Source organism: Podospora anserina, chromosome 7 (genome assembly GCF_000226545.1).
Source record: "Podospora anserina S mat+ genomic DNA chromosome 7, supercontig 1".
Lineage (NCBI taxonomy): Eukaryota > Fungi > Ascomycota > Sordariomycetes > Sordariales > Podosporaceae > Podospora > Podospora anserina.
The window spans coordinates 2,993,663-3,015,462 of NW_001914854.1; the positions used below are offsets into that span (position 1 = coordinate 2,993,663).

Sequence of the window (21,800 nt, forward strand, 5' to 3'; positions counted from 1 at the left end):
GATGTCGTCTGGCGTGGAGGCAGTGGACTGGATGGACTGGTTTGGATGTGTTTCCTACCACCCAGAATGGGGCTCGCCAAGAGATTATTGACTCCACGGAGAAAAGTCGGTGCATGCTGGGTGGTTGACCAGGCAACAATCTAGCCTTCTCCACACTTGTTGCCTGCCGGGAAGAGAAAAGTTCAGATGGGGTGGTTTCTCCTGCAGGGGTTGGTTGAACAGCCGTTGGTGGGATCCATTCGTGTTCAAAGTTTTGATCTTCAACTTCAACGTCTTCAACCTCCACCACCACCACCACCGACCAGCTCAATTCGCGATCCCACCAACCGCCCTCTCGATCCGCAAGTCAAAATGTACCGCCCAACCCTCCGCCTCACCCTCCTCTCCCCCCTCCTCTCCCAAACGACAGCGACCCCTCTTCTCCAAGCCACCACAGCCCTCCCCTCTCGGGCATCTAGCACAGTCACCGAACCATCCTTCTGGCGCTCCATGATCCCCAAGCCCCTCCGAAAGGACAACCACCACCGCTCCCTCCCCGCCCAAAAACAACCCCCCAAAAAAGACTGGAACCCCGCCACATTCTTCATCTGCATCTTCCTCTTCATCGGCTCCATGTCCATCCAGCAAATCGCCCTCCGCAAAGACTACGAAGCCTTCACCCGCCAGTCCGACGCCCGCATCTCCCTCCTCCGCGAAGTAGTTGAAAAACTCCAATCCGGCCAAGACGTCGACGTGGAAAAGGTCTTGGGCACAGGTGATTCAGAACGCGAAAAAGAGTGGGATGAAGGTTTGTTTTTTATACCAGAGAACAGGTGAAAGCAAACAAAACACTGACACGGACACTATTCATAGTCCTCAAAGAAATCGAGCGCGAGGAGGCTACACGAAAGAGACAGCAGGCAGAGGCTGCTGCTGCCGCTGCTGCTCAGGTCAAAGCTGATGCTGAAGCTGCTGCTGCAAGACGCCCAGCCCCCAAATCTGCTCTTTCAAGCCAAGGCTTCTTCTAGCAAGCTAAACACCCCCATTTCTTGAGGTGCGCGCGGTATATTTCTACAAAAATCTATGACAAGAAATCCTTAAAAACCTCTGCGGGATTTGTTCGCTCAAAGGCCACCGCATGAGGCGCATCATGATGGTGGTGGTGGCGGCGGCTCCGAGCTTCCGGTTTGCGCATTGCCTGAACGAGGGCTGGCAATAGGCTCTCGGTGGATATCTCGGTTCTCACCCCCTGACCCCCTGCCTGCTTCGGATCCAAATCGGTGAAAAAGGCCTCTTCCCCTCTCACACCGCCCATGTTTATCACTGCAATGGGCATCCCTCTGTCTTTGGCGCGCTTGGCTAGCCGCCAGGCAGAGTATGTCGCGAGAGAGGTACCCATCACGAGCAACCTGCCGGCGTTATCGATGGTCTTGTTAGCGTCATGCTTGACTTCGGGAGAGATGCTGTCGCCAAACATGACCACGGCCGGCTTCAATATACCGGCATTGCTGATGGGCTCCAATGCGCCGTCCTGATCTACCTCGACCACACCCTTGGTGCCATCTGCCAATGGTGGTGGGCGAGTCAGGCATGTTGGACAGGCTGGATACCGAAAGGTGGTGTATGGCGCGCCGGGGACTTCAACATCGCCATCGGCGTTCATCTTGACGCCCCGCGTCCGCTTCTCGTTTGGGTCCTCGGTTTCTAATGCTCCAGAGGAGATGGCTTCTTTCAGAAAGTCTTTCCAAACCGGATTCAATCTGGCTAACTCGGTTTGAAAGACATCTCTCGGGTACTCATTTCGGCAGGTGATGCAGACGGCAGACCGGAGATAGCCGTGGAGTTCAACTGTGGGCATGTCCGGGTGGGCTCGAGGGTGGAACGAGTCGACGTTTTGAGTGATGACGCCTTTCACGACACCGAGTTTCCCGAGGTCTCGGATGGCGTAGTGGCCAGAGTTGGGGTTGGCCATGCTCATGGTCGTCCAGCCGAGGAAGCTTCTCGCCCAGTATCGCTTTCTGGTCTCATGGCTGGAGATGAACTCGTGGTGGTAGATGGGGCGGTGAGTCTTGTTGACGCGATAGGTGCCCTTGACGCCTCGGTAATCGGCCAGTCCGCTTGCTACTGAGAGGCCGGCGCCGGTAAGGACGACTGTTGAGGGGGGTAGGCCTGATGGGGGTGGGTTGTGGAAGAACTCTTGGAGGGCAGTGATGGCGCCGGGGAGGGTGGATGCTGATGGGGGGATGATGTTTGGTGGTGGGAGGAGATCTCGGTAGGGGATTCGCATGAATGAGGTTGGCATTGTTGGGTGGGAATAGATGAGACTAGATGAGACTAGGTGAGACTAGATCCAATGAGACTACAACCAAGATGGAGACGGGAGATGTAACCGAGATATCAGATCTTTTGATATTTAGCTGATAAAAGACGTCATGACATCAAATGGAAAGATGCGGCTGAAGACACGGCACTTCCCACCACTTCCCCCAGAATGTGAAGTGCGGGGCAGAGCTTAGCGTCCTTCGCTTGGCTGCTTGGCTGCTGTGGGCTTCCGTTGAACCCCTGTTAGATGGCGCTAATCCAGGAATGCAGCCATCTTCAGGGCACTGCAATTGGGGATGCAGCTTTGAGTGGTCGGTGGTGCGATGTCGGGCCATTATTTTTGAGCACCTCATTCTCATGTGGGTGTCCACCACCTCTTTTTTTTTTTTTTTTTCAGATCCTAAAAGTTTGAAATAAGCAGTTCTCTTCTTGTTGATACTCACCTTTTGTGTTAATTTCTTTGGTGTCTTATCGGTCGATAAGGGGCATTTTGTTTCATTCTCTTCCTCTCGCTCCCTCACTCAAGTCGCTCCATTATCAACCGACCGACCGACCGACCTCTCCGAAGAAGCCGTTATTTACAATATTTGCCATTGAAAACGATTACTGGGGCGGTTCAAGACGCAATATCAACTCTCACTCACCTCCTGTAACCCCAGATGCTCGGCTGCAGGCCATGTCCGGGGTTGCGCATCTGTGCGACGACGTCTCCGGTAGCAGCGTCGTCACGGCTCCGTCTAACAAGACAGGCACGGAGCTATCATCCTCCATTATTATTTCAATTTAGCCCGAGAACACATCACCCACTTCGGCCACCACCACCACCCCTACAACGTCGCGTGTACTACACTGCCCTCTCCCCAGCCTCCAGGGTGGCCTTTTCCGACCGTTCTTTACATCCCAATTCCTCCTTCTCCACAACAGACAATTACTTCTCTACAACAACAAGACCAACAACGTCGTCATCACCACCACAATCACCCCTGAAAATGGGTCAACAACACCGCACTCACGCCGGCCACAGTCACGGCCACCACCACCACCACGACAACATCTACCTCACCTCCCAAAACAAATCCGACGCCGGCGTCCGCATCACCAGAATAGGCCTCTATTCCAACCTCGGCATGGCCATCGCCAAAGGCCTAGGAGGCTACGCCTTCAACTCCCAATCCATGATCGCCGACGCCTGGCACTCCCTCACCGATTTGGCGTCTGACGTCCTCACCCTCGCGACCGTGTCCTGGTCCCTCCGCCCACCAACGGCCAACTTCCCGATGGGCTTTGGAAAAGTCGAGAGTCTCGGCTCGCTGGGGGTGTCTAGCATGTTGCTTTTTGGAGGAATATTCATGTGCATGTCCAGCTGCGAGACTCTCTACGCTCACATAATGTTGGATCCCGCCGCGGCGGCAGAGGCGCTGTCACATGGACATGGTCATCACCATCATGGGCATGGGCATGGGCATAGTCATGGAGGAGGAGCGCCGAGTCTACACGCTGCTTGGCTTGCGGCTGGTACGGTGGCTGTTAAGGAGTGGTTGTATCATGCCAGTGCGTATATATCCCCTTCCCCCTCCCCCCCCCTCCCTTTCCCATCCCATCACTAACCAACCTTTTTTTACCCGTGCAACAGCAATGAAAGTAGCCCGCGAAAGAAAATCCTCCGTCCTGGCGTCAAACGCGGTACATCACAGGGTTGACTCTTTAACCGGCATCGTAACCCTCCTTGCCATCCTCGGAGCGAACTTTTTGTCGAATGCAGCCTGGCTTGACCCCGTCGGCGGGCTGTTGATCTCTTTACTTGTCATCAAGGCTGGGTTGAGCAATACACTCTCTGCGCTGTACGAGCTCGCTGATCGGTCTATTGATGAGGAAGTTCGCAGTTCGATCAAGTCACAGGTTTCAAAGAGTATTGGAGAGCTAGGGGAGTCGGGGAACGTGGAGTTGACGGACGTGAGCGGGGTCAAGTCGGGGCAGAACTATCTTGTTGATTTGGAGCTGGGGGTTCCGGGGGATTGGACGGTGGAGCAGGTGAGACAAGTGGAGGAGAAGGTTAGGGAAAGGGTCGGGGGGAAGGTGAGGGGGGTGAGGAGGGTTAGGGTGAGGTTTGTTCCTACAGGGCTGGAAGGGGGAAGGGGGCTGGGGGAGGAGTTTATTGCTGGGGAGGTTAGTGCTAGGAGTAGTCCTGAGCCCGAGGAGGAGGGGAATGGGCATGATCATGGGCATGAGCATAAGAAGGAGTTGTAAAGGGGAAAGGAGGGGAGGAGTATTGTATGACATGACAACAGCAGGCTGGGGAAAGAAGGGGGGCGGCTGGAATACTCGCCCACCGAAGGCCTGGGTTACTTGCACATATTTGTTTACTTTTACTTTTACTGTACTTAGTTACTAGATTTATATAGCAGGACACACAGCTGACAAACAGAACATGAAAAATTTGATACCCTAACCGCAACTGTACACAAGCAAGCATGGGTGATATTGAGCATGGGATTGACACTACCGGTACAGCTAATCATGGACGCGATTCTTCTTCGGAGATGAGCAACTGTGAGCTCGATCTATTCTGATGTCCAGCTCCCAAAATGCTTTTTCAGATCAATGACACACAAGCACACGCGCAGGCAAACGTCATTCTTGTCCCACCAAGCAAGACTTCCCCCCCTGTCACGTCCAAGCACATGGCATTCAGGGACACACCCTTCACAACAAGAGAGTAGATAAACCAAGCCTCTCATTTCAGGGGCTACCCAGGTACATATCGACAGCTACAGCTACTCAACAAACCCCCCATCCCACATCCCATAACCCCATAATCCCATAACCCCATAACCCCATAACCCCATAACCCCATAACCCCATAACCCCATAACCCCATAATCCCATAATCCCATACTGCCTTCTACCCCCTAATCAACAACCAAGCCCCCCTCCAACCCCCCATACCCCTCCAAAAACCCCTCAAACAACCCAATCGCATGCTCCACGTCCCAGCTCCCCCCCATCTCCCTGATACTGTGCATCGCCAGCTGCGGGTTCCCCAGATCCAACGTCCTCACCCCCAACTTGGCGCTCAGCATCGGCCCAATCGTGCTCCCACAGGGACTGTCATTCTTGACCACAAACAGCTGCAGCGGCACCCCCTTCCTCCTCGCGCACTCCTTCACCAGCACAATCCCCGGCGAATTCGTCGCATACCTCTGATTGGCATTAATCTTGATCACCGTCCCCTTGTTCATCTGCGGCTGGTGGTTCCGTTCATACTTGCCCGCATAATTCGGGTGAACAGCATGCGCCATGTCCGCCGAGATCAAAAAGCTTTTCGCGAGGGTCTGCTCAAAGGCAGTTTCGTTGCTTTCGGATTGTTGGTTCCCGTCGACCCCAGGGAGGACGGACAGCCGTCTGAGGACAGCCGGCAGCAAGTTAGAGTCCGCTCCATGGGCGCTCAAACTCCCAATCTCCTCGTGGTCAAAACACGCCACCAGCCTGATCCCCGTCTCCTCCTCCAGACCCTTCCCATCCTTCACACTCCCAATCAGAGCCTTGACCGCACAAAACGTCATGTCCAAGTTATCCAACCTCCCGCTGTAGATAAACTCCTCATTCATCCCGCCCAAAACCGCCTTTTGCGTGTCATACAAGATCAGCTCGAAATCCTGAACGTCCTCCACTTTGTCCACCCCGGCCTCTTTGGCAATGAGTTTCAAAAACTCCGAATGATGTCTCTCGTCAATAGCCTTCAGCGGCTCAAACTCCTCCTCTTCCCCTTCCTCGACATCCCCCTTCTTGTTAAGAACCTCCTCCACCAACCCCGCAATAGGCACCATCTCCTCCTCCTTATTCGGATCAAAATTGCTCTGCCTATGCAAATGAATCGCCAAGCTCGGGATCCTCACAATCGGCTTCTCCACCCTCACCAACCTCTGCTCAAACCCGCCCTCTTTTACCCTGACGAGCACCCTCCCCGCCACCGACAAATCCCTATCGAACCAGCTGTGCCAGATCCCACCCCCGTACGTCTCGACACCGACCTGGAGGTACCCGTTCGCGGTGCGTTTGCTGACTGGCTTGACACGGAGGCAGGGGGAGTCAGTGTGCGCGCCGATCATGGCGATGGGGTTGCCGGGGGACCATCGAGACCCGACGGCGAAGGCGATGAGGGAGGAGGCGTTGCGGGTGAGGTAGTATTTACCTCCGGGAGAGATGGTGGAGGGGGTCCAGGGGGTGCGTTCGGAGATGGGGTGGAAGCCTGCTTTTTGGAGGAGGGAGGTGGCGGTTTGGACTGCGTGGTAGGCTAGACGGGGGGGGGGGGGGGGTTAGTTGATGGGAGGAAAGGAAGAGGAGGGGGAGACAAACGGGTGGGAGAGGCGTTGACAAAGTCGAGGAACTCGTGGGCGGAGGCGGGAGGGGGTGCCATTTTGGATGAGGTGGAGGAGAAGTAATGGCAGGGCACGCGAGCTGTTGTGTAATGAAGAGGTCGAAGTCGAACTGGGGTTTTCAAAGAGGGGCGAGCAATAGAAGAAGAAAACGAGGTGAACGCCCTTTTACAAGCAGCAGCAGCAGTGGTGTGTTGTTTTGCTGTTATTGTTGTCCTCAACGCGGTTCGCTGGTGATGGCAGCTTTTTATACACAGCATTTGAGAGAAAGGGATTTAGAAAAAAAAGGAATTTAGAAGAAAAAAGAAAGAAAAAAACGGAATCAATAAAAAGAAGAAACAGTTGCTTGGGTGGTGGCTCGCTCTTTCACTCTCTCTTACGTTTTTGGCGGGGTAAAAACTGCTAGTTCTCCCTTTCAAGTCACAGCTTGCAGCTCGGAGGGCGGGGGAAGGAAGGTCAACATCATCACCCCACTGGCCTGATGGAGTCGGTAGCCGCGGTGGGGTTCCGTGGGGCCGGCGCGGGGGGGGAAGGGGGGAGGGTTGAGGGTTCCTTGTTGGATTTATCATGAAATATTGTCTGTGGAGGGTATATATTTGATGCTTTTTTTTTCTCAATTGTTGAGCTTTAGCTTTTGCTAATTAGGTTAATGATGGGCTCAATAGGTATTTTGCTCTGGAAGCTTTCATCCCCAACCCGCCCGTCCCATCAAAAACCATACAACCAATCAAACACCCGGCATTACCTACCCACCGTGCCTACGCATCCCCTCTCTCTCCCGCTTCCCCACTTCCTTTCACCTCTCCGCCGAACCACTACTCGGCACGAGAGCGGCCCGATGATCAACAGCAAGGACCGGGAAGCGTCTAAGCTATCCCGCCACTCCGTCTTCACCATCACCAAACAGGCAGCTCCGGAACTACCTACCACCACGACTTCCCAAATCCAAAAACTCATGACAGGAGTTGAGCCTCAATCAGTCACCCTCACCGAATTGGATTACACGTAGGGTGACCCACCGCCTGGCCTAATACGGTTGACACGAGTGAGTGGGCAGGCAGGCCTGGGGAAGGTGTCTATCTGGCCGCCTGAATCTCGCCTCACCTTTTTTGCCTTGCCTCGCCTGGTCAGGCAAGATAGGGAGGGAGGCCTTGCAGCGGGCACGGGGTACAGTCATGATGCCAGCCCTACCAGGCACCAAGCAGGAAGGGTCCTGCTCTTTTGTAATGTTAGCAAGTGGTGATTGGTTGGACGGCGGTGTTGTAGGTAGGCTGCCTCTTGTAGAGTTCGATAAAGGGATATGGCACGATAATGACTGTTGCGCTTCACAATCGCAGTGGAAAAAGAAAAGGCCTATTAGATCTACTTTAGTCATTTAAACACACCAGGTGGTCAGTCGCGTGGGCTGGTGAGAGGCCTTCTTGGTGATGACCACCTCGGAGGCTTGCATCTGCTTTGCTGTCAGTGTATCTTGTGCATTTCACACTCGCTTCGACTCGGTAAACACCTGCTGCATTTGGATGAGCACTTGAACTTCATTTGCAAAGTCCCATGCTTTGCATCTTGCAGTGTCCAAAAGCAAACATCTATTCTTATCTCCAAGCCCAGCACCATAGACACCTAGGCAACTTTCTAGAAGCGACTCATTCTCAGTCCGATCCTTGGTTCAAAATCTGAAACGCTTCTTCTAGAGGCAAACATCCTTCCTGGAGCTAGTCTCGGGGTTTGCATCAACGAAAAGAGGTTTGTTTGCCTGTTATGCTTCTATTCTGGAGTATTACTTACCCTTCTTGCTGAGCAATTCCACCAGCAATTATTCCCGTCTGTTACCATGAGGCTCAACATGATGTTGATGGTAAACAATCCCATGGCTAACCCAAAGTTGGTGGAAGCCTGGAGCTTCCAGTCCGGTTTCGTAGCTCGGTGTGACTCCTCCCATCATCATCATCATCATCATCAGATGAGTAACACCGTCGCTTCAGAAGGGGGATTCGCTTCCAAGCTTTTTGGTCCACGTTGTCAGGTTACATCCTCTCCAGTTTTCCCGTCTTGTCTTTTCCTAGCCTGTGGCTTTTACATAGTGGGTAGTTGGTTGCATGGATGGGGATTTTTGCCTGTGTTTATAGTGCACAAATGTATCCAACATGGTGATCAGGCTGGAGAAAATCCTCGATACACCTAGTTCGAGCCCCGAGCTGAAATACATCTTCTATAGATATATATATATATATATATCAAAAAGATAGAGCCACCTGCAACTCTCCTCGTATGAGGTGCCTGAAAAAATAAATAGCTGAAAGGCAAAAGCGGAATCTCCAAAAAAAAAAAATTGGGTTACGTCGCATATCGCGAGCGCGCGCATCGCAGCAGCAGGACACATTCGCATGGCATGGCATGGCATGGCATAGCACCTGTCCATCGGGGGCAGTCCCCGTTCCTGGCGAAGATCTTTTTTCTCCTCCTTCTCCATCTGTCCGTTGTCAGCTTGTCAATTCATCCGGGCCGTCACTGGGTAGGTAGGCGAGGACGGGGGGAGCCAAGTTCAGGTAAGGTGTGGCGAGGTGTGATCTCCAGGTACAAAGTCGATTCCTACCCCCGTCCTCAAACTCCCAATTGAGTGATAGACCGTTTTTTTCTGGAATACGATCGAATGGAAGCTGGTGTCTTGCAATCCAGGTCCCTGCCCTGAAGCCTCGCAAGTCTTGTTGGTGACATGCCAGGTAGTTTGAAGCAGCTGGATGTACCCCCAAGTACCTCAAAAAACCCCTGCTCACCTGGACCTTTGCCTTGCCTGCTCCGTCCCTTTGCCAACCCACCCGCCCTACCCTTCCCAAGTTTAAACTTATGATCCCAGCATCTCGCGTTGCGTGGCTTTTCTCACCTTTTGGTCACCTCACCTCTCTCATGCTGTTGAACCAATCAGCCCGTTTTGCTTCGTACTCCAGACCTTCCAGCGGTCCCATTTGCCCAGATGAAGGTGTTCAACACCATTCAGGGTTAGGGGTCGACATGCTTGGTAGATGCACCTCGCCAATTTCTACATCTCATCTCCCAATCACCACCACGACCACGACCACGACCACCACTCACCGTTTACATCGGCGAATTTCCCCCATCTTTTTCCCCGTTACAATTTTTCATCCGAAATCTAAAATAAAATAAAAATCCAAATTTTTTTTTTAAAAAAAAACCAAAGAAAGAAAGGGAGGGATGGTGACGCGCCTTTGTCTTTCGTCTTTTCTTTTTTCCCCTACCCCTTCCCCCTTGTTAAATTAGCGGAGGATTTAGAGATGCGGATAGCAGATACGCGAAATATGACGTCCCAATCCCTACACACAGTGTGTCTTGCAAATATCCCCATGATAGATCAAATCTGCGACCATGATACCAACAAAGACACTCTGAACCGATCAAGGTAGAGAGAGAGAGAGAGAGAGAGAGAGCGGAAATAGGATTTGGCCCAAGCTCAACCTTCCCAGATCGAGCGAAGGGCTGCACAAACGATGACGATCCTTGGCGGGTGCGGGCGGCGGGCGATCAGACAAGGATTTTGTGTCAACTCCTTGTTGTCAACTCTTGGTCGAAAGCAACATTCTCCAGGAAATGTCATAGCTACCCGACATATCTGATGGGAAAGGGTTTGTCGTGGAAGATCCGGGGATGATGATGGCTGCTGCTACCTTGTGAGGCGAAGGGGACTGTAGCCTTTTGGTTGTGGTGAAATGAGCGAGGATGATGATGCAGCAGTGTTGGCCACTTCTGAACCAAGGCAAAAAGATCACCACGTTTTCATTCATTTTTATTTATTTATTTTTTACACTCTACAGATATTCTTCACCCACCTCCCGTACCTTGCAGCTCTTCATTCTTATCATGTTTTCTTTTATCCCCCTCGTACCTTGCAGCTAAAAGTTCCGGCCCATTCTGCACTCGTAGCTGAATATCAGTGGCAACTACTCCCGCCTTTCTCCAGCAAATCTCTAGGTATTCCAACTTCCACATTCCACACTGTCTATTTCGATAGAAAAGCCAATGTGGCAAAAAATATCTTTTTTATAGGTGTGGTCTCTGCGGTCTCTGAGTGGGTGGTGGTGTCGCTTCAGCTCCGTCCCAACGCTGCAGGCTGGCACACCTCTTTTCTTGGCAACAAGAATCGCCGCAAAAAAAAAAAAAAGAAACCCCCCCCCCCCCCCCAAAAAAAAAGCTACAGGTTATCAGTCGAGGAGGACGTTTTTGGAATTATAGAGAGTTGGCTGTGCGCGAGGGTAAGGCGTGTGAGGATGAGCTGGCTTGATCCCGGTCTTCCGGGTCGACTACCTGGATGGGATGAAGATGGGGGGTTGTCTACGGTAGGGTATCTAGGAGGACAAAAAAGCGTGGGGGATCAGCGTGCAGGAAGGGATGGATAGTTGGTTGGGATGAAAACCTGTAGGCTTGATTAAGAAAAAAGGTGCTGTTCAGATAAGAGCTGCTGCTGTCCTTGTTCTCATGAAAATGTACAACAAGTAAGGCTCGATGAGGTGAGTAAGTGAGACCTCACATGACCGCTTGGACAGATCGAGACTTTTTTCTTTGTCCCTGACCCCAAAAGTCTGGGGGGGTGGTAGATGTCATGGCAGGCTAAATCACCTGTGACACGGGTTGTACAGAACCAACAAACCTTACCTGTGCAAGGTGATGCTATAGCGAAGAAAAAAGGTTATTCTGCTTGAACTCGTGGTCTCTGCTACACACGGAAGACAGAGAGAGGCGGGGAACGGGAGGATGTATGTGCGTTTTATTAGAGTGATTATGTGGGGAGATATATTGCGGATGTTGGAGAAAAACGGGGATGGATCATGGGGGACTGATTGGAGTTTGTAGGAGGAGATGCAATAGGGGATTCCTTTTATAGGCAGCTTTGGTCCTCTCTCTCTCTCTCTCGTTCGTATGATGATTGTAGAGCGATATGGCTTGGGAGAGGGGAGCTGGACGGAATGACGGTGGACGATGCAGCGTCACTCTGAAATGGTGAACAATGGCGTTGTCATTTGTCACTTGATCGCCCCACTATTTGTGATGGTGGCTTGAGCCCTTGTCAGCGAGAGAAAATGAGGGAGGGGGTTCAAGAGGCTTCGAATTCGAATTAAACAGAGGAAATCAAACATGTTTCTTCATTTTCAAGTTGATATCGGTGTATCAGACTGGTCAATGGCTGCACATGGACCGAAACTGACAGATGCCTTTGAAAGTTGTTGTGCTTCAGATCTCGACGTTGGTCCAGTCGATTGAGTTTAGCTCTCGTAGATCCTCAAGCGCAGGCTGTCGGAATCCTGTCTGAAGAGAGACAGCGAGACTTGTGTGCACAGACCACCGTCAAGCTTTGTGGTTTTTTTTTTAATCAGCGGAGTCTTTGGTGGAGGGATACCCGCCTCTTTCATGGTCCCCACCAACCCCAGCGCACGAGGGCCTGAGAGAGTTTGATTGTCCAGCTTCGATGCCAAACCTCGCCTCGACGAAATGTCTTTGTTTATTTCAATCAGAGAGGTTTAATCCTCACAGAGGCCCTCCCCCACGCTGAGGAAGCCGACGCGGGGTTTTGCTTCACCGTCCTCTCCCTCGCAAGCAAGCGTGAGCAAAAGCAGCCCAAGAGAGCTCCAAGAATCCGAAACGGGCTTGGTAGAGTGGGCGGCAGCGGCTGAGCAAGGGGGTCATCCTGGGCCCGGGCCCTTGGCCCTGGCACTTCCTCTTTCGATCTCAACAGCCGGGAGGCATTAGTTGGGCAGCACCATGACTCCATGTAGGTGCGCACTCAAGGCTGTATGGAAAGAAGATGATGAACCACGGTTGCCCACCGAGAGCGCAGCGAGCTCTTGCGCTATCGGGGCCTTGTAGGGCAGCCGCAGCACGGGGGCGACGGGCGGGAGAGCTCGGTGCAAGGGCACGGCAACGCACGGCGGACGACCGACCGATCATCGCAAGGCGGTAGAGTCTGGAGAGCCTGCCTTGTCACGCCCGGATGACTGTGACGGTCATGCTTTCCACCGTCTACCGATGCTGGCCAACGGCGACAGCGAGGCCGTTGGTTGTACAGTCCCATACCGCTGCACTCAAGCGTACGTGACCACTTGTCAGCAGCTCATCGCTACTCGACAGACGAATCTGACAGAAGTTCGCAATCGAAGCGTGAAATCTGACAATGGCTGAGGTGTTCGTTCGAGTTTCCTTGATCATGCACTTGGTTCCTCTCAAGACCATAGGGGAATTCCACGTTGTTGAACCTCGGACCCAAACAGTTACGCAAGGTCCCGTCATAGGCCAAGCCCATCGCCTTCTCTGTCGTATAGAAAGCTCATCAAGAAGAATTCCCACTCGGGTAGTGCCCATGAAAGTTCCAGAAAAGGAGGCCTATCTATCGATCTCTGGAGTTGTACACACACAGTAGGCTCTGGGGTTGGGGGCCGCGGGGGCCTAACCAGATACTCACCTTGATTGAGTATTTGGCTTTTGATGGCTCATTGGCGGACGGTGCGCGGTGAGGTGGGTGAGGTGGGCTGGGCTCAATTTGCCTGTCTTTCTTGAACGGCCGCCGCCCTGGGCTCAAGTTGCTGTCTGCTGTCTGCTGGCGAGATGATGAATTTCTCGGTGAATTGGGGGACTGGACTGATGTGCTCGGCAGCACTGCAGCTTGTTCTCACTCGCTCTCTCGTCTTCATCTTGCGCTGCTGCCCCTGGTCGCTTTTGGGTTCCAGGTGCAGGGGGGGCGCCCGACGGTTTGTGGTGTAGGCGGGCAGGTAGACCCTCTTCCCATCGAGGTATCGATGGAGTACCTGAGGTACTCGAGGTACTTGGCTCTCCCACCCCGGCCACGCCCGCCAGACGTGCTTGGTTGCTGGGCTCTCGCTGCGATCGGCCCAACCCCTTTACTGTCACTGTCACTGTCACCATCTCGGCAGTGAAAGTTGAGGGTTTACTTCATTACTTCGAGTCCTCGCTTGTTGGTGGTGGAAGCAGAGCATCATCAGCTTCCATTGAATTTGTCGCCAAGACCGTGGCACCGTGCTAGGACGACCGGGGCGGGCGGTCATTGCTGTCTGCTCACGGGTGGCGGGGAGTGATCAATCGTTTAGTCAGTTTGAAGCCAAGGTGGATAAGAATAATAGACATGAAAGCTATCGTCTTGAAAAAAAAGAGGCAGTGAGAAGGAGAGACAGAGAGACAGAGAGACAGAGAGACAGAGAGAGAAAGAAAAGAAGCGCCAGACACCAGGCGCTAGAGACCCCTGCACCAAAGGTACCTCGCGAGTACCAAGGGTACCTGTTGGTACAGGCTGCCCTGGGGTTCCGCCTCCAACCAAGTAGCGTCTGACACCGGCGGGCAGAGCAGCCAGAGCCCATCGTAGTAGGCCCCACATCCCCATCCTTCCAGGTTCTTTTCTCCCTTCCCAACTTTCCATTCCCACTCCTGGGCACACCACCGCCTGCCTCCCTCTTCTTCCGTGCCCACCACCGTTGCGTTGTCGCCGAACCTCAACCTCAACCTTCACTGAAGCTTTTCTCTCTCTTCCATTACCTACCTTTTCATCATAGTATTGGAACTGCTCTCACCTAGCCACTCGGCCACTCAACCACCGTGTGTGTCTAATAATTGCAACAACTGAACTGCTAGGTGCTGCGTGCCGGCTCCGGAACCTCGTCCTCCACCTCTTTTTTTGGGCCGCTTCTCTCACCACGACGACACGACACGACCACGACCACGACCACGACGAACAGCAGCTTTGTTTCTGACCCTAGCTCACGCGCTCTCGGTCGCCCTCGACTTCTCTCACTGACATTTTGTTATTTGTGGGCCCCACGAGCGCCGAATTGATCTTGGTCGACACACACTGAGGGGATTTGTTTGGCGACATCTTGATCAAAGGCCTAAACGCTGTCGCCCCAGCGACACCGCCGCTTTGAACGCGCGCCGAAGCTTGCCATCGCCATCAAAGCCGCAGGTATATGGGAATCCGCCACGGTCAACATCCCAACACGCCGACGCTTGGCTCCGCAGCTGTCTCGCCCTCTCGCCCCGGTGCGCTGCAGAAAAGGATAGCAAGGAGTTGATTCCACTACTCAACTGCGGCCATGGCCGCCAACATACCGCCACAGATGGTTCCCAACCATATGATGCTGCTTCAGCAGCAGCAACAGCAGCAGCAGCGAGCCAAATCCCAACAGCAGCAGCAGCAAATCAACCAACTTGTCATGGCCTATGTTGTCAACACGCAGCCTGAGGCCGCTCCAAACACATGGCAGAGTGCCATGTCTCATAACGAGCGATATGGAAAGACTCTGAACCTGTAAGTACTGGACGGTTGAGATGCAACTGAGTGCATGACAAGCCTGGGTCACTAACGGGACTGCAGCGTCACAAACGTAATACTTGCCATGTCGACCGGCAATTTCACCGCTGTCTTTCAACACGCAACCGACTTCGAGAAAAAGGCTTGGCTGAGTTCTGAAAATAAGGTGAGCGCCACACGTCCCCTTCCAGTATATTCGTTGCATCGTTTGCATTTTTCTCTTTTTCTTTTTAGGCAGAAGCCCGGACTGTATTTTGACATTCTCCAGGCCATGTACGACAGGGCCTTGCAAGGCAAAATCGACGAGATGGTCGCACGCAGACAGGGCAACACGCAACAGCTTCAGAACCAGCTGCAGCAGCAGCAGCAGCAACAGCAGCAGCAGCAGCAGCATCATCAGCAGCAGCAGCAACGTCAGCAGCAGCATCAGCAGCAACAGATGCTCATGAACCAGATGGCTGCTGCTCGAATGGGGCCGACCGGCCAGCCTGGATTTCCAGGCATGCAAAACCCGATGCAAGTCCCTCAAGGACCCCCACAAGCCCAGCTTGGTATGGGCTTGGCTGGGAACCCTCAGAACAGGCCCGGGCAACCACCGTTCGGAATGCAGATGGGACAGCCTGCACGTCCTATGGGTCCCATGGGCCAGCTGCAGCCCAATGAGATCAATGCCGTCAACGAGGTCGCGCAGAGGCTGATGAGCCAAGTTCCCGAACCCCAGAAAGCCCAAATGCGCCAGAAAATCATGGAGAACCTGGGCCCGCGTGCTGCTCAGTTCCACGGGGATGTACTCGTGTGGCATTTTCAGCAAGAGGCCCTGCGGCAAATGACTGCGAGCCGGCAGAGGCAAGCTCAAGCTCTTGGACAGCAACGAATGGCCAACGGAATGCCGCAGGGCCAACCAGGACAGATGAACCCGAACCAACTCATGATCAACCCACTAGCACAGCAGCCAGTCATGCCGAATGGCCCGATGCTCGGCGCCAACATCGAAACTATACGGAACGAGCGTCAACAAGCTCTGCTCGCCCAGCAGCAGGGACAGATGGTTGTCCCGGCGAGCAACGGCCAGGCCAGAACTGTTACGCCAGGCCCGATGAACGGGATGCCGGGCGCTCAACCGGGCGTGAACCAAGCTTCTCGACCAATGCCGGCGGGACAGAATTTTGGCGTTCAGCAGCCTGGTGTTGCCCGAGGACCGATGATGGGACACCCGATGCAAGGACAACCGGGCGGTCTCGCCGGGCCCCCTACCACGTCTCAGAGTCCAGCCATGAACACGTTGAACGCGCCGATGCAGCAGCCGCCCGTTCCGATGGGGCATGTGGGGAGACAACCGCCCGTTAACCCAGGTAACCCGGCCATGGGCAGCTTGAACCCGCAATTCAGCCATCAGAACAACACACGACCGCCCTCGGCGATGCCAGGTGTCATGAACGGCGCGGCGCTGGCCGGAGGTCGAGGAATACCCGAAGGAGCAATGGGCAACTGGAATCAGCAGCAACGGGCGGCCATGATGAGTGGTTTGTCGATGGGCACACCTGGCCAGATGCCCGGGGCACCGGAACAACTCCGAGCCGGCCAGATGAACATGGCGAATCAGGGACCGGGACCGAACGGGCCACCAAACCCGGCAGTGCAGGCCAAGATGTTGGAATACTTGCAAACCCCACACGGCAAGACGGCCATCGACAACATGGACATAGCGCCTGGTGTTTTCGGCATGCTTGCGAACAACGGAACGAATGTGGGGCCAAACATTAAGAAATGGTTTCAGCTCAAGGCCCTGGCAGTCAACAACCCGGCGCAACTGAACATGTTGCAGGCCGTCCAGCACAGGCAGTTCGCAGTAATGTGGAACCAACAACAGAAGAGGCAGCAAGCAAACCAACCCCAAGGCAACCCCGGCGCTCCTTTCCAGCCGCCCCAGCTGCCCCCCGGCGAGGAATACCCCCCGCACGTCGCCCAGCTGACCCCGCAAGAGGTCCAGGCATTCATGAGCAGGAGTGCCAATCATGCGAACCAGAACCCGGCCATGGTCTCGGAGATACTCAGAAGATTGAAGTACACCGACTACGCCAAGAAGATCTGGGAGAAGCACAACAAGCAGCAGCAGGGAATCAACAATGCCAATGCTGGCGGCCAAAAGGCTCCGTCACAGATAGTACCCCCAACACCCACCACACAACCAGGTGCCCCTCCGATGGCTCAGCCGAACATGCCGCCAAAGCCCTCGAGTACCCCGGTGGCTCCTCCAGCATCCACGCCGGCCAGACAGACGCCCAAGATTCCTCAACAACCACAACCTCAACAGCAGTCACAGCCGGCGCCGCAGTCACAGCAACAGCCGGGGCAACATGGACCGAACCCTTCCCCCGTGCCCGCCCCCAGGCACAACCTCAAGCGAAAGCCGGACGATTCCGAAGGTGCGGCTCAAGCGAACAATGCCGCTCAACGACCAGCGCCGGGACCTGGAGCTCAGACCAATATCCGTGCACCCCCACCGTTCAAGCCGCTTCCTGAGGAACAGGTTGCGGCCCTGGGGCCGCAGGAAAGGGCCGAGTATGATGCCACCTTGCGACTTCATCAGCGCATCACGGCCATCACCACGGAAGAACAGCTATTGGCCCAAGGGCAGAACGAGGTGCCGGTGCCCATGGACGCAGAACTATTGGGGAAAACCCGCAGGACGCTCCTGGGAGCATTGAGCACCATGAGAGGTGTAAGCGCGTGGTCGCAGGCATGGTTCTTCAAGACCAAGGACGAGGAACGTCTGAGGATTTTCCTTCGAGCAGTACGTATATCCGGATCGAGTCTCTGCATCACGGGAGGCTGACTGACATGTCGTGTAGCGGCACAAACTTTACAGGCAGCTCGTTCCAAACAAGGACGCATCACAGCCGTCAACCATCTTGCGGCCCGTCCTCACCATTTCGCCCCAGGAACTCGACCAGATCCAGCAGATGCTGAAGAACATGGCCACTGACATCAAGACCTATTGCGTACCCTCGCTTGGTCTGCAAAATAGCTGGAGTCAGGCGAACGGCGGGACGCCAACCCAGCGGCCCGCGCAAGCACCCACGCCTCTGAGCCAAGCCAATCTGGAGAAGCAGACACAGGCGTTGAAGCAGGCGCAGAACCGCACGGCCGCGAAGAACGTTGCCGCCCCGGCCGCTCCGACGACCACGCAGCCGCCTTTCTCGTTTGGGGCTCACAAGTCGCCGGCCGGCAATCCGGAATACCTGAGCGAGCCGCTTCTCACACGGGACGGGCTCCAGGCACCACCTGCCAGGAAGAAGCCCAAGACGGGAGCAAACCACAGCTCGCCGCCGGCCATTCAGCCGGGCACTGGCTCCCTGTCGCCCAACGTCAAGGCGCCCTCTCCCGTTGTCAGCCGGAAGCAGGAGCCGGCCAAGACGGCACCCACATTCATGTGTCCCGAACCCGGTTGCGAGCAAATGTCTGTGGGTTTTGAGAGCGAGGAAGCGCTTGGCATGCACAAGCAGGAGGAGCACATCCGGCCATTCCAAGATCCTGTCGCCTTCATGCGGGAGAACATGGCTGCGGCACTGAAGCTTGACGAACAGGGCAGGCCCGTCTCGGCGCCGGCCATGGGTGGCAGTCTTTCCAAGCAAGGCCAGACACCCATGAGCAAGCCTGATCTGGCGGCGACGCCCATGTCTCGCGACGCGTCGATGAGACGACAGGGCAGTGCCGCGGGAGGACGGGAGAGTACGGCGACACCACGGATGGCGGCGAGCACGCCCATGGCGCCGGTGGACGAGATGTGGGCGGGCACGACGATCGACCCGCAGAATCTGTTTGCCGGGTTGGGGCCCACGATAGACGCGACCACGGGCAACATGATGCACGAGTTTGGGACGTACCGATCGATCACGCCCAACGACACGCCCGAGTCGACGGCCAGCAAGGACAGCGGGGTTTCGGAGCCGAACAGCGACATCCTCGAGGGCACCGGGCTGGATATCAACTTGACGTTCCAGAACTTCAACGAGGATGTGCTGATGGACATGAACAGGATCAACATGGATTCGCTGGATAGTTTGGTGGACAGCGACCTGTACGGCCCGGGTGGTGGTTTTGGCGGCGGGCAGGAGGCGTACCAGTTCACCTTTGAAGACATGACGATGGGGAACGACTTTAGCAAGCCGTTTCAGTTTGACAACAGCGGGTACATGATGGATGCATCGGTTTAGGTTCTGGATACCTAGGTGATGATTATGATGATAAAGCGGAGTGGCAGTTTTATATATATAATGTGCATGGGTACATGGTATATGGGAAAAGCTAGCAGGGTTGGTCTGGGCATTCACGAGAAGGGTAGTGTAATACCTCTTTTCTATATTTTTTCCTTGTCTCTCTTTCTCTCAGCGTCTCTTTATATGAGTGTTGCTGCGGTTTTGTTTTCGGGGCAGGGAGGGAGTTTGGTAATTGTGTGGATTGGGCTATACGGAAGCATTCTATATTTCTTATTTTTTTTTGTTCTCTCTGTGTCTCGCGGGTCGAATGGACGGTTTCTCAGGTCAGGCAGATAGGGTGATACCCCCCGTGAACTTGCTTTCTTTTTTTTCTCTTTTTCTTTTTTTCTTTTTTTCCCAGTTTGTCTCTTGTTTTTTTTTTCTTGTTTTTTTTTTTGCATCGAGGTTGAAGAAAGATGGATGGATGTATTTTGGGTGGATTTATTGGATGTATACGAATTGTATATTATACTAGTAAAAGGGGGGTTTTGGGGGGACATTGAATGAGAGATCAAAAGTATCACACCATATGACAATTTGTTTGGCATGTGTTGAAGCTCTGGCCAGGTTCACATTGATGATGCTTGCTGCTGCGGGGGCATCGGGAGTAGAGACGGGAGCGCGCCAATCCATGCAGGAAGACGCGATGATCCACTGTGGGCTGGGTGCCAAGGACTGGGGTCTTTTAGTTGACGTGGAGAATGAGATGTGAACAGGTTATTGTATTCGGTGTGTGGATGGCAGTGAAAGGGGAACTGAATAAACTGCTGCCTGACAAGGCTTTTTTCCTCAACAGTAATCTCAGTTCTTGAACGCGACGAGCTTTTTGTCACACCAAAGACAAGAGGTACGTACCCTCCTAGGTAGGTAGGTACCCGAAGCTTCTCTTTAGGCGCCGCACAGTGGGGTTTTCGTTAGCTTTCGAGGGACAGGGGCTCACTAGTGTAGGTACCTACACCTTATAGCTCACATTGTTCTTCAGCACCCACCTACCATCCACAAGCTTCAAACCGCGACTGGTGTGGTTTTTGGACGCGACTTTTGTGCCCCTCTCACTCACGTCCTACTTATTTACCTTTTGATCTCGTTCCTGTTTTTCCCTTTCCTTTTCTCAACAGATACAAGACGCGTTAAAGGGATTTGGACGCGATTTTGCTTTCAATACTTTACTCGGGAGAAAAGATTGGTGATAGCAATGGACGCCACCACACAAACCCAAACCCAAACCCAAGCCCAAACCCAAACCCCCCGCGTCCCACTCAGCTCTTTGAATCCCAACAACGCGTCTTCGCCAACAAAGAAGAGGATGCTGCAAAGCCCGTTCGAGTCACAGACGAAGATGATGCAAACACGTACGCCGCCCGAGACGGGGGTCAAGAAGAGGGCGTTGTCTGGGATTGGAACAGTCGATTCCTCGCCCACAGCTTCGAGGGCAGTGGCGGAAGAGGAGAGGGTGGTAAAGAAAGCTAGGTTAAGCGTATGTCCCTCCCCACCTTTCCATAATTTTCCGGTTGTTGACAGACGTAGTACTCCTCATCACCGCCCGCATCAGCAGGGTCAGCGTCGTCGGTGTTTTCCAGCCCGCACCACCACCACCACCTCCTCCTCCTCGAGGAGGGTGAGGGGGATGTCTCGATGGTTACCACCATTCCTGATTCAACACCTGCACCAGCACCGGCATCGGTATCGGCATCGGCATCGGTATCGGTGCAGAGGAGAAGTTTGACGCGTGAACAGGCTCGTCAGGTATTTTTTTTGTCCAGTAATCCTTTTTTGGTTGTTGTTGGGCGAATCAGCTAATGGTGTGATGAAGAAAGCGGAAATCTTACGGCTGAGGCTTGGGTTGGCGAATTACAAGGTGAGGACGGGGCAGGAGGATGTTTCGTTGGATCAGTTGGAGAGGAGGCTGATGGTGAGGCTTTGGGGTGGGGAGGGGAGGGTGAGGGAGCAGGGGGGTGAGAGGTCGTCGCAGCAACAGCATCAGAGATGTGGTTCGCAGCAGATGTTACCGCCGTCGACGTCCAGGGGGACGCATCATCAGAGGAGGAGCAGTGGGACGGGGGTTGTGGAAGAGAAGGAAAATTGGAGGGAGGGGTTGTGGGAGGTCATGAGACGGAGGGAGGCGGAGAGACAACAACAACAACAACAACAACAACAACAACAACAGCAGCAGCAGCAGCAGCAGCAGCAGCAGCAACTATCGCAGGAAGACAGGGGGGAGGAGACGGAGGGGGAGGGGGAGGAGTTGGAACTGCCTAGGTTGCCGAGGGAAGAGGGGGATAATAGGGGGTTGGAGGCTGTGGGGGGGTTGTTGAGTTTGGCTAGGGGTTAGCCCGAGATGGTGGGAAGGGGAGGTGGTGGCTTGTTTGTTTTCATGGCTTTCATGGCGTTGAAAGGGAGCATACGGACGCATCTTTTGCTTTTGAAATTTTGAATTTGCTAGAGTTTGGGGTTTATTGGGCTTGCTGCACACGCTTCATGTCTGGGGTTTTGTAGGGGTTTATAGATACCAAGCCGCAACTGCGTATAAGCGGGGCTGGA

General features: G+C 54.1%; 6 protein-coding genes across 6 annotated transcripts, besides 3 other annotated features; 4 read left to right on the plus strand and 2 right to left on the minus strand.

Moving 5' to 3' along the window:
• Positions 1-186: 186 nt before the first annotated feature.
• On the plus strand, positions 187-816 carry PODANS_7_10420 (uncharacterized protein; the record flags this gene model as incomplete). The annotated part of the gene is made up of 1 exon (XM_001908374.1): positions 187-816. The coding sequence occupies one exon, from the start codon at positions 187-189 to the stop codon at positions 814-816; it is 630 nt and encodes a 209-aa protein (XP_001908409.1).
• Positions 817-1,060: 244 nt separating this feature from the next.
• PODANS_7_10430 (uncharacterized protein) lies at positions 1,061-2,281 on the minus strand (the record flags this gene model as incomplete). The annotated part of the gene is made up of 1 exon (XM_001908375.1): positions 1,061-2,281. The coding sequence occupies one exon, from the start codon at positions 2,279-2,281 to the stop codon at positions 1,061-1,063; it is 1,221 nt and encodes a 406-aa protein (XP_001908410.1).
• Positions 2,282-2,960: 679 nt separating this feature from the next.
• On the plus strand, positions 2,961-4,548 carry PODANS_7_10440 (uncharacterized protein; the record flags this gene model as incomplete). The annotated part of the gene is made up of 2 exons (XM_001908376.1): positions 2,961-3,852; positions 3,935-4,548. The coding sequence occupies 2 exons, from the start codon at positions 2,961-2,963 to the stop codon at positions 4,546-4,548; spliced, it is 1,506 nt and encodes a 501-aa protein (XP_001908411.1).
• Positions 4,549-5,210: 662 nt separating this feature from the next.
• PODANS_7_10450 (uncharacterized protein) lies at positions 5,211-6,937 on the minus strand (the record flags this gene model as incomplete). Its single annotated transcript, XM_001908377.1, has 2 exons — positions 5,211-6,595; positions 6,658-6,937. 2 exons carry the CDS (start codon positions 6,935-6,937, stop codon positions 5,211-5,213), a joined length of 1,665 nt encoding a protein of 554 aa, XP_001908412.1.
• Positions 6,938-15,085: 8,148 nt separating this feature from the next.
• On the plus strand, positions 15,086-19,217 carry PODANS_7_10460 (uncharacterized protein; the record flags this gene model as incomplete). Its single annotated transcript, XM_001908378.1, has 2 exons — positions 15,086-17,745; positions 17,870-19,217. 2 exons carry the CDS (start codon positions 15,086-15,088, stop codon positions 19,215-19,217), a joined length of 4,008 nt encoding a protein of 1,335 aa, XP_001908413.1.
• Positions 15,197-15,214: a sequence feature (primer 7G8A).
• Positions 15,353-15,412: an STS (microsatellite 7G8).
• Positions 15,505-15,522: a sequence feature (primer 7G8B).
• A 1,237-nt stretch (positions 19,218-20,454) lies between the features above and the next one.
• On the plus strand, positions 20,455-21,591 carry PODANS_7_10465 (uncharacterized protein; the record flags this gene model as incomplete). Its single annotated transcript, XM_001908379.1, has 3 exons — positions 20,455-20,736; positions 20,787-21,005; positions 21,073-21,591. 3 exons carry the CDS (start codon positions 20,455-20,457, stop codon positions 21,589-21,591), a joined length of 1,020 nt encoding a protein of 339 aa, XP_001908414.1.
• Positions 21,592-21,800: the final 209 nt, after the last annotated feature.